The sequence below is a fragment of the Tachysurus fulvidraco genome, chromosome 21 (genome assembly GCF_022655615.1).
Source record: "Tachysurus fulvidraco isolate hzauxx_2018 chromosome 21, HZAU_PFXX_2.0, whole genome shotgun sequence".
NCBI lineage: Eukaryota > Metazoa > Chordata > Actinopteri > Siluriformes > Bagridae > Tachysurus > Tachysurus fulvidraco.
The window spans coordinates 4,499,133-4,517,191 of record NC_062538.1 but is presented as its reverse complement, the minus strand read 5'-3'; the positions used below and the strand labels follow the sequence as shown (position 1 = coordinate 4,517,191).

The 18,059-nt window shown below is 37.9% G+C and overlaps 1 protein-coding gene across 7 annotated transcripts in view; it reads left to right on the top strand.

Moving 5' to 3' along the window:
- The window catches only part of gria1b (glutamate receptor, ionotropic, AMPA 1b), an 80,070-nt gene that overhangs the window by 9,859 nt on the left and 52,152 nt on the right, over positions 1 to 18,059 (top strand). For all 7 annotated transcript variants that reach the window (XR_007139024.1, XR_007139023.1, XM_027153481.2 and 4 more), the window contains exon 3: positions 7,522 to 7,761. Coding sequence is in view for 5 of the 7 variants with exons in the window: in XM_027153481.2 (XP_027009282.1) it covers positions 7,522 to 7,761 (240 nt within the window). In the remaining 2 variants the exon portion in view is untranslated. The remainder of the gene's footprint in view (positions 1 to 7,521; positions 7,762 to 18,059) is intronic.

Sequence of the window (18,059 nt, the reverse complement as noted above, 5' to 3'; positions counted from 1 at the left end):
GATTGTGTAGGACAGAAATTTCATGAGCCTGATGTGCTTGGTCACTAGGAAATTCACCCCAGGGGATGATAAAAGCAGCTGGGGATTTGCCTTGATATTTTTCTTCCTGTGATGTGCTTCTCTGAGGGCCTGAATGACCTCTGTCCTTCACTAATAGCACAAGATGAGCGAGATGCTTTAGCTCGCAGCAAGCTGGGCTAGCGTACACAATAATTCTGTGTGGGAATTGGATGTAATTACAGAAAGAGGATTTATTATAAAAGAGTTTTGCAAATGTTCTCGTTGCCTAACTGTGATGTGGTACGTTTGCATCCGAGCAGGAGCACAGTGATCTGAAGTCTTTCCCTATGTTCACAAGTAGCATGCAGTAAGCAGTCATGACGAGTAAATATTAAACCGAGATTTTATTTTCTATGGTACGGATCTTCCTACGATTGTACCGTGTCCTATTTGACCTCTCATTAACAGTTTGTAGAGAATTTTCTAGATTTCTACATAAATATGGCCCAAAACATTGTCTTAAATGTTAATACAGTCAAACAAATGAGACAAAAATCTTATATTTTGTCATTTATTTATCAAGAAAAATGATCCATTATTACATATCTGTACATATCTGTGAAAAAAATGTGAAACTTTGCTTTCAGTATCTGCTGTGAATTTTCAGTACTTTTTAGGATCGCTGTAGTTCGTACACTTAGCTTGTTATGCTAATCTTCCAAGGAAGCGTATGCATTTAAATCAAACAAATGATTATAGCTAGTTCGTTTTGGAAGCTTGCTGGTTTGAACATACAGTGAGTTCAGCTTCCTACTCACAAGGAACTTGTAGCTTTGGTAAAAATGTGATTCCCACTTTTGTTCAAACCGACCATCGAATATACCCTCTCTAATTGTTTTTTTTTTCATCGGTTGTTGCGTTAAATCTTACCCAGATACAATAGTGCTATTTTCTGATTGGCTATTGTGTAGCCTCTTCTTTTGATTGGCTGATAAGTGTCAGGCTCGACTAAGAACTCTAGGGGAGACGCGCTTGGTTCCTGCCCGGTTCCATAGAGACAGTGGCACGGACTGATATGTTTTGGGCGCTGCAGCATATTAAATATATGATAAAATAGATAAAAAGTATTTCTGTGTGAAAAATACAATGTGTGGCAGGAGAGCGTGACAAAAGACCGAAATGAGTGACTGTCACTCTCAATGCTTGGTACTTGAAAGCCCTGATATTGATTGGGATGTAAACGTTTTTTTTTTACACATACCTAACTGTGATTTGCATTAGTACATTACAGTACTACTACTGTACTCAAATGAGTTTCGTATCATATTTTCTTGTGCTTCTGTGTTATACTTTTCAAGCCAGTTGAAAAAAGATGCTCAGCTTCAGTTCCTGCATATGCTATGCGCTAAGCAGAGCTCATTGTACCCAAAGGCATACGAAGCAAAAGGAAAGACGTGACAGTGTTTTTACTGAGATTGTAATTCGCCTTGCAGGCAGCAACGGGACGCAGATAATTACAAACTGCTCCTTTATTTAAATAGTTTATCAGTATTTTGTTGATTTTGATTTTTGTCTCTCGGGGCTTAGCAGTTCCTAACAAACCACTTGTAGCTTGGTGGTTAAGGTGCTGGACAATTGCTCGGGAGGTTGTGAGTTTGAATCTCAGGTCCATCATGCTGGCACTGCTGATCCTCTGAGCAAGGCCCTTAACTCTCAATTGTAGAAAAGGAGATACATTTTCAGTCTACAAAATAAAGTAAATACATTCTATCTTACCTTACGGGATTGATTCCTGCCCCAACCTGTGTGTGTGTGTGTGTGTGTGTGTGTGTGTGTGTGTGTGTGTGTGTGTGTGTGTGTGTGTGTGTGTGTGTGTGTGCGTATGTGTGTGTGTGTGTGTGTGTGTGTGTGTGTGTGTGTGTGTGTGTGTGTGTGTGTGTGTGTGTGGCGTTCTCTCCCTGCTTCAAGGTTTTTTCCCCAGTCCAAAGACATGCTGATTAGCATCTCTAAATTGCCCATAGTCCCCCATCGTCTTTCCCAAGTCCCCTGGGATTGACTGCAGGGTTCCTGTGTAGGATAAGCAGTATAGAAAATGGAAGGATGAATGGATTCTGCTTTCCTAAATGTGTTTCACATTGCAGTCCATATCAGCAACAACAGAAGACTCTTGTCTGCTCTAAAAGAATAATGTTAATCTGATCCTCACTTGGGGCAAACAATTTCTAATTAACACCTAATCCATTCATGGTATTTTAATAGACAGACGCTTTGTTTAATATGCTTCTGAATTCTTTATTGTCAAAGTAGAACATTTAAATTTTATCGTGTGCATTGTTTTGTTTTTTCAGACCGTGATTTCATGTCTCTGAGACACAAAATCTGACTACACAGACAAACGATTGGATCTTTTGTTTAAATCCACTTTAGTGGTCAACTGATATGATTTTTAAGTGCTGTTGATGAAGGGCTGAAGCTGATAGCGTGTAAAATGCAGACCCCAAAATGAAAATAAATAGCTGTGATAACACAAATTTGAATAAAAATCTGTGCAAAAGGAAGAAAACAAACATTTTAAAAATAGTCACGATTGAAGAAGAAGTAAAACTATCTGTACAAACAAAGGAAAAAATCTAGAAAGAAAATATAAACAATCTATATACTCATTTGGATTTGTAGCTATTGTGAATAAAGTACAGATTTTGTTTTATTTCGATTTAAACATCGCTTAAATGCTACTGATCACTAAGCTTAACTCCTAAACTTTGCTGTACTTGTGTTTTTTTTAATCCTACCCATGCTTCTCTACTTCATAAATATGAATAAAATCTAACTAGATCTCTACACTATAAAGGCCGGCTACCGTTTTACTAAAAATGCCCGTGCATGTCTCGATTTCTACAGACGTTTTATGTTAATTAGCACATTTTGCATGAGCACTAGAAGTTCTTGCGCTTTTAGTAGGCTAATACAGCTATTTTGTTAGATATATATTTTCTCACAGACACACACACACACACACACACACAAACAAGTATTTTACTGAGTAACAAGTTACAGGACAGTTCATTCAGATGGGGGTAATGCAGTACATTCTGTTCATCCTCATATCCTTATAAAACACAACTGTAGACGATATTAAACAAATCTTTCTTATTTCTTTTGCCATTCGTTACCGATGACACCAATGACGTCTGGGCCTGTCATCAAAAATGTCTGCGTCTTCATGCGTTCAAAGACATCACTAAACTGTTACATAAGGAATAATACACGACAGGATGTGCATCCGCAGGACAATAATCAACACCTAGTATGTGGTCTGCTTCAGTTCCAATAATGCACAGAGTCACATTTCAACCAGCTCTCATGCTGAGAAAGATGAAAATGAGTCAATCTTGAGCTTTAACCACTTGTGTTCTGTTCAATTCGATTCAGATTTATTTGTAGATCGATAGACATTGTCACCTAACGCTTTACCAATATCTGGGTGTAGAATTAGATCCAAATGACCAAGCCAGAGGTGAAAGATCAGTTAAATTCAGTTTACTTCAATGTTTCTTGTATAGCTTGTTTTGGACGTTGTCACAAAGCAGCTTTACAGAAAAAAAAATTCATAAAAAGTTAAATATTTGAATTTATATTTGTCTCTAATGAGCAAGTCAGAGGCACCGGTGAGGAGGAAAAAATTCCCTGAGACAATATGAAGAAGAAACATTGAGAGGAACCGGACTTATCAGTGCCAGTGTCAAGGAAAAACACCCTGAGATGAAATGAGGAAGAAACGTTGAGAGGAACCGGACAGTGTCAAGGACAAACACCTTAAGATGAAATGAGGAAGTAACGTTGAGAGCAACCAGACTCATCAGTGACAGTGTCAAGGAAAAACACTCTGAGAAGAAATAAGGAAGAAACGTTGAGAGGAACTGACAGTGTCAAGGAAAAACACCCTGAGATGATATGATATTATGATATTATAAAGCATTCCTCTTCAGCAGCTGTATGCTGTATGTTGTGAATGTTTATTATGAATGGACTGTGTATTGAGTCCATTGTATGATCCATCCATCCCTGTGTATGAGACATTATAAAACAATCAGTGGAAAAAAATCATAAGATTTGGGCAGAACTCTATAGAGAATAGGAGAACTGCTGTTCTGAGGTGATGCGGCATAAGCAAAAGTATGAAAAGATACAATGGCTGACTTGATGTGTCTCTCAGGAAACAGATTTCCCAAGGTTGGTAGTTGTCATGCAGTAGCTGAGATTTAGCAGGTGGGAATTAGCTAGGACTAAAAAAAAAAAATTCACAAAAAAGAAAGAGACAGCGGATACAGAGGCGAGGTTGCCAGAGCAAATTCATACAGCCCTGTCCTAAAATCTCCACAAGGGAGCCTGAAGATCAAAAAGGCTCGCTCTCCTCTGGAGCAGTCTGTCGCAAACATCTCAGCATCGGTGAGAATGCCTGAGGCTGAAAAGCAAGCTGTTTCTCTCCTCTCTCACTCCCCTGCACTCTGGACCCCATATGCGCACAACTCTGCCAAAATCACACCTCGCAAACCTTACCAAGCACCACTGCCTTAGAAACACTTTCTAACCCATGTTTTTTTTAATCTAGAAGTGGGAAGCTAATATATATATATATACAAACACACCCCATCACCCCATCCTCAGTACATGCACTTGGAAATGTACTGTTATCTCTTCAAATGATAGAGGTAATGGCTTTGTGCAGCCATGCAGTAGTGTTTTATCTTCAACAACGAGATATCAATCTCAAAGTAATGATGGGCCATTTGTTAATCCGTGCAATCAGTTACGTAAAAATGTTGCTGATTTGTATGGACAATAATATACGAATACACAGAGCGGGAGGTGAGTAAAAGAGTAGAGGTTTGTTGCTTGCAGAGCCAGTCGTCCCAAAGGAGCTTGGGATGTACTGGTGATGTTTGAAAGTAAGCCTGCCTGGAGATAAGAATTCAAACTTTGTATGTGTGAAGGTTGTGAAGGCAAGAATGATGGACAGCATGATGCCTACCTACTTGAGAAGTTAAAACAAATACTAAGACGAGGTCAGGGTCTGTTTTGTGTACGGATACGGTATGATCAAGGATATGAGGGATTGAATGGGTTTGGAGTAAACAGCATATTTATTTATACACAACACACTGCAAATATAGAGCAATATAAATATGCACATTATTTATAAACAGCAGTATTTTATTCATATCAACAGACATTGTATACATGTGCCATATTTTCCATATTTTCTCTATTTATTTTTCCTTAAAAATATTTATTTATTTATTTGTATTTATAGCAAATTCTATTTTAGTTCTATTTTAATTCTACTTTAGTTTAGTTTTATTTATTTATTTGTAATTAAATTTTCTTTTACTATTAAATTCCATTTTTAACCTTTTTTTTTGCCTATTTTAATAACACAGACAGTCATAAGAAGCATTTCATGCTGCATTTGATTGTGTATGTAACAAATTTACAAAATTACAATTTTGCAAGTTTGTGAAAAATTGTGAGAAAGGAGCTTGAAATTTTTAAAAATGACTTAGACCAAGACATGTCATATCTTTATGCGAGATTAGAAATCCTGTACTGGAAAAATTTTGCTAATGCAAGTAAACTTTTTTAAAACAACTGATCAAGATTAAAACATCAGTTTGTGAGAAAAAAATAGCTTAAAACTTTCGGTTGCTGTAAACATATGAACAATGCAGCTTATGGAGCCCAAAGATTATTTCATTTCTATCACAGCAGTTTGCCAGTTTGAAAAAACGTTTTATTTTATAACGAAATGATGTGACACACACACAGAAGATTTGCTCAAATTTGCTAAAATTGTAAATGGATCGTTGTGGTACATTTCCTAGTTACATACAATGTTGTGGAAAGTCTATGAGACAAACATGTCCCTGTTATCGCTACTGTATGTTATAGCAATACCCTTATTAGCATTTTAAAATATACAGTTTGTCATTTCCCAGAGAACCCAGAAAGCAGATTTCTTTAACCTGAAGACCTTCATGTGCTGCGTGCTAGGAAACTTTTCAAAGCACTTTATTACAAAGTGATGGCATCGTTCATAAATGTTAAATCTCGTAAGAAAAAAAAAACATTCCCACGTCAACCACTGTACGTTTTTCTTTGTTAAACAGCAACACGTTTTCTACATCCCTTTATTATTAGTCGTAGATTATATGGAGTTTCCACCATGTAAGTCCCTGTGTTTCTGGGCTGTTACTATAGAAACAACAAAATATTAGAACAAGTGCATTAATATAAACCTTACAGGCAGAACTAATGCCTGAACTGTGATGTTAATGAAAATGCATCGACACCTTCTGATTCAAAATGATAATATATTATTATATTATCATCATTACATATGATTATGTTTTAATTACTATGAAGGTTTAGCAGAAATCGTGTGTCAGTGCACTGATTATAAACCTTTGGGTAAAACTGGTCCAGGAGCCATCACGGTTCATTAAAGCACTGGGACTTGTATCCTCTGGGTTTTTGTTTTTTTTTATAAAGTGCTTTGTGTTTAATTCTTTTTTCCAGTACACTGATGCTGGAAATTGACTTATCAGATATTTTCAATCAGCAAACTAATGAATGATTTATGGCTGCAACTCTAATCCAGGACTCTGTTGACTTTCAGTGTGTTTTAGATGTGTGTTTTCCCCTCTGTTGATAACCTTACACAGAACTTTAGTGGTTGAAGATAAATTTGAGCTGCTTACGTATGATCAAACACCCGGGGCACCTCAGAGAGCAGAAATGGGTTTGATATCAGCATTTACTTTGAAATTAAAAAACAATTGTGTTGAAAGAAATGGAACCATTTTTGTTTTTTGGAACTATACTATCATCCCCCCCCCCCCCCCATATGCTAGGTAAAAACAGAATTAATTAGAAAATTCTTAATGCACCGAGTGTCTTCTTTCATCTGAGCCATTAACCACCACTGTGGAGTGGGACGTGACAAAAATATTGGGCACCGCGATTTTTTTTTTTCGCCTCTGTTGAAAAGAGGTAATTAAACCAAACAAATTTAATTTTAATTTTCCAAGAAATGAATGAACTGATAAAAAATAACTGCCTGTTGTATTAGATTCCATCACTACTTCAGAGTATGCATATTCATTAGGGTTAGACGGCACGATAATATAATATCAATATGTAAACTCCACAGTGGACTTAGGTAGCATGATATATGTAAAAACAACAAATAAACACCATGATGGGCTTTTTCAACATTGTAAGTATTAGCAGGGGTCAATGTTTGGATAAATTTGGATAACCATTGTTATTTACCGTGACATGGGAATAAAACGCACACTACGATGCGTAATGATTCTTACCAAAGCATGGGTTTTGAATAAACCTAAATATAGGATTGGTAAAAAAATCTGAAATATTTGGCCTGCTTTACCTCCAGATCAACTACAGAACTGTCACACCTACTTGTATCCAATGTAAACTTCTTTTTTTTTCCCCTCACAGTTTGTTCCCAGTTCTCTAAGGGAGTCTACGCCATCATCGGTCTGTACGACAAGAAGACCATGAACATGTTGATGTCGTTCTGTGGGGCTCTGCACGTCTGCTTCGTCACACCCAGCTTCCCAATCGACACCAACAATCAGTTTGTAATCCAGCTCAGGCCCCAGCTCCAAGATGCTCTGATTGGCCTTGTGGAACACTACAAGTGGACCAAATTCGTCTACATGTATAGTTCAGATTCAGGTAGGTAATTTCCAATAAAGTCAACAGCTAATTGATTGAGAATTAAGTAGTATAGCTCTTTTTTTTTTTTTGCAGCTTTGTGCTAGAACACTGCTGTATTTTTAATTTAGTTTTGTAGGATGTTTGCCATGTTTTCTTGTTCTTGCCCAGTCGCTATTTTCATGGCTCCATCTGTACTGATTTTGGTCGAGAAGCTCAACAAGGTATGCGACAGCCAACATCAGATGGTCCGGTCCAAAATTGCACTTACATTACTGCCTACTGATCCACTCTTGGGTAATTGGCAAAGCCAAAATAGTACTTTTTTTTAGTGGTGAAAGCAAATTTATGTCCAAATTTATGTCTTTCCAGCTCCCAAGGGTTGAATATTTACACTACTATGACTCATCTTCAATATACATTACTGACATTCTAAGCAAATCAAATGAACTTAAATAAATACATATAAACTAGTAAAGACAGGTTGGATTATGATTGTGCCATTTTGTCATGCTGTGAGGAAGTGAGGAAGCTGATAATGAGGTGCAGGCAGGTAAAAAAAAAAAACAGGCTTTGTTGCTAGTTTTAAAATATAGGAGACTAGATGAAGTCAATTCTACAGCCACCTACTGTATACAGTACTACACCCCAGAGGGCTTTCAGAGCCACAGGTTGCACATCATTGTCCAATCGCATTCAGCTTGTTTGAGAAATCAGTACTGATGCCTTTTCAAAGATGCTGACTCATTTCTTGGATGCTACTGAGTCTGAAATCTAAACCTTCAGAAACATTCTATACATTTCATCCTCCATCCATCAGTAAGCTATAAGAGCAAGAAGCTTTTGCACTTTTCTGAATTAACATCTTGACCGGGACTAGCCAAGATCGATTCAAAGCTGAGTCTTAAGGGAGCTGAGGCCAAGTCAAGATCAAGTTTATATGAAACTGAGAGAGAGTCAAGGTCAAGACTGAAAACTGTCAAGCCTTGAACTAGTCGGCTTCATTTTGTTAACTGTGCCAATCCGCTTTGATTTCTAGAAGGGGGTTGAGATGAATGTTGGAGTTGGAGGTGACAGGTCACTGGGTTGATCTGGCGAATGATTTTAAATGGACTGATGAACCTGGGACTGAATTTTCAGCAGGGTTGAGCTTGAGTTTAAGTTTTCAAGTAGACTGCCACACAAACTGGCCGGGTTGGTTGTGGGAATGGGGTCGTTTGTGTCGATTCACCTGTAGGCATTTGTGCCTGATTTACCTCTGAAGGTGCATGTGGGCACTTTTCCACACTACTTTGCGAAACCAGTCGTCAATGCTGGGCATGTCAGATGGGACCCTGACCATGTGAACAAGGGTGGCTGAAAGATTAATACACATTGAATTGGAGTGATGCCAGTAGAGGGGTGCTGCAGGATGTTCATACTCATGTTGATCCTCACAGCAATATGATCTGATAAGTATTGAGGGGATCCACCTAGCCGCTGGATTGGGGTGATAGCTCTGTGTAAGAGTGATATTTACCCCAGTTTCTAACAGATTGCCTTCCGTACCTGAGAGATGAATTGAGTTACTCTATTAGAAACAATGTCCTAGCGGAGGCTAAAACAGAAAACATTATGAACGAGGACCTTGGCAGTGTCAGTGGCATTAGGGAGACCCTTGAGGAGCACCAATCAACAGGCTTTCGAAAAATAGTCCTCTAACTGATGTTGGAGCAGACGCAACAGCACAGTGTGATCTTGTTCAATATGTTCCATCATAGTCTTGGAATATATTAGGATGTCATCTATATACTGTAGATAATGACACAGTTGCCCAGTAGGATATGGAAATGTTCATTCACGAATGATTGGAACTCTGTGGACATGTTAGTCAGGCCATATGGCATCAAGTATTTATTGTGCCCCTGAAGGTGTGGAAGGCCGTCTTTCATTCATTCCTCTCCCGTAAGGAAATGTGCCTCCTGTAGACGTTCCAGGGCAGAAGGCACCAATGGCAGGGAGGATGGGTAGCACAGAGTGATAGAATTATTAAGCTCCCATTCTTTTTATCCAAAAAAAAAAATCCAGCTGCTGTTAAATTGGACGGGTGAATAAAACCTGCCACCAGTGCCTCTTCAATGTAGGTTCGCAAAGCCATGAGCATTAGCAGTAAAGCAACATCCGCCATTGTTGTTGTGTTTGCCGCTGCTGCGCTAACTTTGCTAGGACACGTGACACATATACAGTGACGTCACACTCGGCGCTGTGATGGCTCTCTAGCCGGTGGAAAGGCAAACCGGTTCTTAGAAGGTTCGCCAGTGGAACCAACTTTGAACCAGCACTAACGCTAGCTCTGAACCAGCACCCGGTTCTTTCCGGGGGAAAAGAGGCAATAAGAGTTCTTTACATTGCCAGGAGCTCTGTGGATCATGAGCGTGGAGCCATGGGAGTCCCAGGATGATAGCTTTGGTAGGTGAAGAAATGATGAAGAGTACCATTCTCTCAACATGAAACAGTCCAACCTCGTGGGTGATTGAGGAGGTCCGATGGGTGATGTACCCCTCCCCGATGGGTCGGTTATCCTTTGCCGTGATTCTCAGTGATGCGATGCATGAAATGGTAAAAAGTCTCTTCCACCATTTGGCTGCCTTTGAGGTTAATGTTGCTCCAGAGTCCAAAGCTCTACACCGCACACATTTTTTAAAATAAAATGGTAGCTATTGATTTGATATTCATGGATACTATAGCACTATTCTTCATCACAGATCTTAAAAACAGTCGCAAACTGTTTGTAAAGATACCACTAAATATACAGTATTTGCCCTCCCATGCCTTTACCTTATTAATGCGGTAGTGTTACGGTATGATGTACAGTATATATGTATAGCATATCATCTTTAAAGATGCCGAAGCTGGCTCGTGTTACTGTGCTGCTTTTAGGTATCACATCTAATATGATAGAAGATGGGATTTTTTCGTATTTATTTATTTATTTTTCTGAATAATGAAACTCATTGCTGCAGTAGAGGATACACTGATTTATAATAAAGAGGTTCTTTGGAACCTGCAGTGACGACTGTGTAATGTAGAAAGTGAGGAGGAACATGATGCTGTTTGGAGCTGTTCGGCTTGGCACGGAGAGCCGGCGTTAGACCGTGGCATAGTGTAATACTGCCACTGTCTCTGGTGTAGTGACTTCAGTTATGGCTCCCCAGTTATGCTGAGATTCCACGGTAGAGGGGTTGCTAATTTGCATTAGCCAAATGGCTTATCTGCCTCGATTCGCTCTAGCTATCTTAAATTAAGGTGTAAATGATGAATTTACTATAATAAGGTGCAGAACTAAATTTAAAAAAGAGTGACGCAAATATGATAAGGCACTCGGTGTCTGCTCTGAATGAACTGAAAGGTTTGTGATAAGGTGTACAGTTCTGTTGAGGAATATTGAATGAGTTAGGAGGAAATGTATGGAAATGTAGGAAATGGACAGTTTAATTATCTAATCTAGCAGCTTCATGGTCTTCTGGTTTCTTTCTCTTTTTTTTGCTGTAACAGGATCAGTGTAGTGATTATGTGTATGATGTAAACTGGATTTTAAGCTTTACGAAGCATCTATCGTTCCACGATTGACTAAAAAATGTAGAAGTAGATTTGAACACGGATTAAAATGGAAGCGTATCTTTTCAGACTTGCTTGATACAGACAATTCAGAAACATTTGGTGCAAATTGGACTGGTTTGCCATCGATCATTTTTAAAAACTCCTATCCGAGGACTTTTCAGAAGCAACTTTTGCCTGTGGATAGCTGTAGGGCTAACGTACAGATTTCAGACAGAAAATAGATTTCCATTAGTTTTTATTGAGATCTTGTTCTGTTCTGTATGTCTGTACATCAGAAAGCATGGGATGTAGTAGAAGGAATTAGCGCCGTGCACTTCTGTTGTCTCAGCAAGCTTGGGTTTACGTCAGCTGATCACACTTATGACTGAATGTGATGCGGATTCACACTTTGGCAAATTTACGGCTGTCTCACGTTACATAATCAGGAATTCTGTAACGACAGCACACTTCTGAAAAACAGCATCAGATACTGAAACTATACTAAACAATGAAGTTAAACGATCTATTTTAAAACTGTGATTATTAGATGTAGTAGCTTTGTCGTTTAATTCACGCATAAAACTGTAACTCCCATTAAAATGACATTAAAATACAACCAAATAGGTTTGAAAATTGCAGTTATACAGGCTGAGAAATGCAGCCTTGTATTGTGTTACATACATCTGAAGACTGGAACCCTGATTTGTGACTCTGTATCTCATCAAGAAGGTACAAAACTATAGAAAATTTCCATCCGGGATTCACTCTGTTCCCACTGCACTGAGTGAATGCTGAACTCCTTCCAACACACAAGAATACGAAATAAAGAAGACTGAATAGCATACATTTCTTACATTTGCATATGAAAGCACTAATACAATCTGTTAATTATTAACGGATGTGTGTGTCTAATTTTCACCATCACTGAACTGATCACGGTTCGAGAACGCTCTCTGACACTGAGCTAGAAATCACCTCTGGAGCCCCTCCCACCGCTCTCCTGTTGCCTAGATACTGCAGTGCTCCGGTGCACGGCTATTTTCAAACTTTTAAGTGAGTCCTCTGTTTACACGTGTTTGTGTGTGCGTGTGTGTGTGTGTGTGTGTGTGTGTGTGTGTGTGTGTGTGTGTGTGTGTGTGTGTGTGTGTGTGTTCAAATGAAGCATTTCTATTGACCAGATTTTTTTCCCCTCCTTCCCAACTCTCACAAGTAGAGAGCTAGAGTGAAATGTCAGTACTTACGTAAAGGTATGTGTCAATAATGGAATGGAAAGTGAATATTGCATGCAGACCGAACGCAATTAAACAAGCTGTCGATGTCCACTTGCCAGCTCTGTTTATTGAGTACATTTGCAGTAAATCGGATGGCCGTAAAGATTCAGACTGTGAATCTTCGTGCTCTGGCCAAATCGGCTTTAAACACAGAGCCGGCTTTGTTCACAGGAACGAAAACAGCATCTGAATCTGCTTCAGGCACATTTATTTGGTATTTGGCACGACATTCAGTGAATATATGAGGAGAAGGTGAGTTTGAGTGACACCTCGAGGAGACGACACGGGTGCAGACCTGTTCTTTTTCGACCTGTCCTTTAGCTCATCTCCTTCTGTTTCCTGTCTTATCGGTCCTTCTGCAGTAACGTGACACGAAACTAACGCGAGACAGATAGAATGTGGGTATCGTCTTTTTCGGAAGCTCCCTCACTCTTTCTCTCTTTCTTTTTTTCTCTCTTGCTCTCTGTCTCTTTCCTTCTCTCTCTCTCCCGCCTTATCTGCAGTTTAGTGCTGCTCAGTGGGTGATAAAGCCGGGCTGCTCTCCGGTGTGAAACAATTTCACAGCTGCTGAGATCTGCCCAAATGTGCCGGCGTGCACAGACGACTGGAGAGGAGAAAGCACAGGCATGGCCAAAACTGGGGAGGCATTTCGAAGTGCAATCTGACACAGTCTTTTAAAGAACCACGTTGAGCGGTTGCAAACTCACTGTTCTTTTCTTTTTCAAAAAAAAATTATTATTATTATTTTTTTTTTAATGAAAAAAAAAAGGAACCATTTACCAGATTGGATATTTGTTGCCTGGATGAAGTCTGTTAGTTAACTGGGGAATTTTGGAAAAATTGCAACGTCCATATGCTGAAATTATTATTTACTATTGAGGTCTATTATATTATATTATGAAGTCTAATATATTATATTGCGACAGCTACACAGTCAGTAAATAGATCACCCAATAACCAGTCATTTAATGAATGATATATATCCAAGTTCCAAATGAATCCATGCAGATTACACTGAAAAAAAGGCATGTCTTGGAGTCAAGTGACCAAAAGTTTCCGGACACCTGACCTGATGTCGAGCGTTAGTATTTCCCTTCACTAGAATACAGAAGCCCAAACCTGATCCAGCATGACAATTCCGCCGTGCACTAAGCAAGCTCCATGACGACATTAAGGTTAGAGTGGGAGAACTCACTTTGTCCTAAAAAGAGCCCTGATTCTGACTCGACGCCACTGAACACCTTTGGGTTGAACTGGGATGCGACAGAACCCCAGTCGTCCTCCTTATCATGAACATCGGTGTCTGATCTCACTAATGCCTTTTGTAGCTGAATAAACACTGATCCCTATAGCAACGCTCCAACATCAGGTGGAAAGCTTGCATAAAAAAGATTGGAACTTATTATAACAGGAAAGGGGAATAAATTGTTCAAAAAAAAAATACTCAGGTGTTCACATACAGTATTGTACTTTTATTGTAAATATAGTCTTACAATATATCTTGTATTTCCTTTTCTAAATGTACAGTGACTCAAATATAAGATTATTTAACGTAATCCTAGACATTTTCTTGTAACAGTCGGGTTCTGCTGAAAGATAATTCTAGTCATTTTAAACATTTCTGGAAAGAAGCATATCTGCCAGTATTAAAATTTCGCTGACCAGAAATAGGTTTAATAATCTTATATTTCACATGTCCTCAACATATTTGACTATCTTCAAGATAGTTTCATTTGCTAAGATGTCATTTTTTTGGAGCGCAATATGAGATGATCTACCAATTTCTCAAAGCAATTTGAAAGGAGAGACGTTTGGAAATGGAAGAATGAATTTAGTAAACTAGAACCAATGAAATGAATATGTAACATATGATAATTAGCTATCTAAATGTGTCAGCGTTAGGTCATTGTGCATTCCCAAGATGATTAAATGATTAAATAGATTATGGAAATGTTTTTGTGTCCTGGAACGCAGAACATTAAGTTTTTTCATTTTGAGTTTTTTTTTCAAATGGTCCAAAAAGTTATTGGTGTATATGAATCATCAGAACTCGAGTTCTTGTTCAGTTCTTTTTAAAAAAATCAGCTTAGGTTTAATGAACTAAGTTGACTTGTCTCTGAATATTTATACCTAGTTATACCATGTTTTTTTTATAGATTTCTTTTTGCAAGATATACCTAGATTTTTTTAATGACACATTGGTATGACAGCACTAGTTAATGTACCAATTTTGTCATTAAAAAAAAAATCTAGCTAAATCTAGGTAGATCTGGCATGAACCCCAGCTGCACAGATTATATAAATGTGCATATTTTTTTTATTATGTTATCGTTTCTATAGAAACGCTCCATAGAAACTGATTATACATGTTATTACACAAACACACACAAACACACACTCAAATACACACACACGCACACACACATTCAGCATCTTTGCTAATTTTCAGTATATAATCTTTCCTGACATGAAGAAGTCTTTAGTATGAATGATTTTGCTGTTTTTGACAAAATGTACAGGAACGAAGCATTTCATAGATGTTCCTCAACATTTAACCTATCTACAAATGAATGACAAGTATGTGGCTGAGATTTCCCTCAAAAAAATAGGAAATTGCTGTCATATAAGAGCAATAAAACACCTCAGGATATTCAGTTCAAAACATTTCAAAATACCCAGCTTTACATTTCCAACATATAGTAGACGCACTTATCCAAAAAGACTTTCATTTTTATCACATTTTATACAACTGTGCGTTAAGGGCCTTGCTCAAGGGCCCAGCAGTGTACAACTTGGTGGACCTGCGATTCCACCTTCCATTCAGTAGACCAACACCTTAACCACAGAGCTACTCACATCCTCATCCCCATAGCAACATCCATCTTAGTGTTTTATTCATTACCTGAACTAAAGCAGGACAGGGACAGTAGCCAACTTTCGTCGTTCACCGTTAATGTATTAAAAATTGTATTAGCTGACCAAAAATCCTATCGGGGATCCGATCAGCTTTGTGTTTGTTGCTATAAACCATGGGACTCCTCTCCGTGAGCTTGTAAAAGACTCAGGCTCGATTTGCAAGCAGCAGAAGACGACAGCTGTAATTATCTACTACTAGTGCCACTATTCATTTCCACAACAGGAAGCGCTGTCTAAGCTCCATGATAAATGCAGAATTATCTCATTGCATAAATTTGCTTATCAATTGATTCTCTTAGTTTCTCCAGTAGTCCGTGTATGTCATGTTTATGAATTACACTCAGACGCAGTTGATCACGGGGGCCAGACGGGGAAGATTTATGTCAAACGCTGAATTTGTATACCTTCATATATCAGCAGGCGTGAGGTCAGCGTTCGGGGAAAAAGTGTCTGATTGGCTGGATCATTTGTATTCCTCATCTTTAGGCTGCTCAGATGACACATCTTACAAATATTGCTCTATGGATACAGCCTGTGCTGTTATTGATCAGCTGTCAGTTTTGCAGGTGCCGCGCAATCTGCCTCAGGTAGATTTATTAAGCAGGGTTTTTTTTTTGTTTTTTTGTTTTTTTCATTTATCATGTTGGACAGTTTGTTTCTCCTTAAAATGCACTGGAAAAGATCAGGAATCACACTGTTTGTAAGTGTGAAAGATTTTTATTTTATTTTATTAAAATGTAGAAGTGTTGATGCTGTTTCCAAATAATCAGTCAAAAAAACCAAAACAAAAAAAACAACAACATCCAGTTTAGTTTGAATGAGCAGCTACAAAATGCATAAAACCTCCTACCATATTGAACAGACACGGGGCATGGTAATTTTTTTCTTCTTTCCAAATCTGGCTAACGAGCTAGCTTATTATTTATATTTTTAGTCAAACCCTATATTGAAGTTATCCACTGAGGACACTATAAACAATTCTGCCATTAATAATTTAAATAAAGGAATTATATTTTGTTTTTTAGTTATAGCTAACACAGCTGTTAGCCAACTATGTTTAAAGATCTAGCTTGTGCAGCTTGTAATTTTAATAATTTGCTGGAATATTTGGCTAGATTTGTTTGACAAGATTTTATCCAAATGAAGGATTAACAAAAGTTGAAGATGCTAGCTCTAGTGTGTTTATAACTACCTATAGCTATTGCACTTGATAGCAAATTTTTCAGATAGCCTACTTTTTTGCAATTCCAAAGCTAGCCTAATTTTTTATTTTGCTATTTGGTTGCTTTAAGTCTTATCTGTAGATCCTATTATAAGTAAAAAAAAAAAAAAAAAAAATCCTGTTTCTTTGCTATTTGCCTACAGTATGCTAAGCAGTTGTGGTTGAAGATGCTAGCTCTGGTGAATTTCTACCCAGCTCACACCTTTAGCTTAGCAGGTTTATGCTTCCCAGCTACTTAAACTGCTGTCCTGGGTTGGTTAGTTCAATGTTTTAATTCAATGTTTTAATTCAATATGTTATACAATTTTACGGTTTAGTGCTCACAGGATCCTTTGATTAGCATTAGCTCTTTAAATTACTGTATGAATAAATTATGTTATGAAGTGGTTTACTAAATTCTGATAGACTTTTTTGTATCATTTACTAGATGAGACATACTGTACAAGTAAATTCGATTTTGCTGTACTTCTACCTTTCACTTCTACTTTTGACTTTTACTTACGTTATTTTTAAAAGCAAATCTCTTTCTAGAAGAGCTCAGTACATTACATTCGAGCTCAACATTGCATTTGTCTTAAATTTCTAACACATTTAAAATTTAACAGAACTATCAGCAAACATGAAACCAAAGCAGTTAGCGACAGTAAAAGTGTAAAATCTAGCTTTTAGTGTTCAGCTAGTTTGCATGGCCAGGATTGTTAGCATGCTTGCTACAGTAAGCTTTTCTCCCCCATCCTTGATTCCTTACTTAAAGAACGATGAATACAAATGATAATTAGTGTATATTTTGAAGCAGGTCTCTTTATTTTGTGGATATCATACTTTTAAATGTATAAGAACTTTGTGAAGTATTTTCAACAAAATATTATTCGGATACACTACATGTAGTGTAACGTATTGTATGTTACTTGTAAAGGCTATAGTACATTTCACCAGGACAGCTACGATGTTTTTTGTGCAGATTTTTGGCTTTTTTTTTTTGGGTTGGTTTTATTGCCCAACGTTTGTTTTTGTCACTCAGACCAATCAACAACAGCTCTACATTTTCATGCAGGTTCATCATCTCTGTTCCCTTTAGAACCTGACTCACAGGTCTGCTTTAATAAACCTAATTAGACCCATGTGTCTGCTCCACAGCAGACATGCTGTCATGTTTGGGAAATAACGTCTGCCCAAGGAACAGTCAATTCATTCTCTCATTTTCTTCCCCATATGGAGCAAGCCATCAGATGCCTAACCTGAACAGATCAAGAACAAATAGTTCATTAAGCAGCTGGAAGATAAACATAGCTGATTTAAAGCAGGCTTGGTTTTTCTCTAGCACCTGTGCC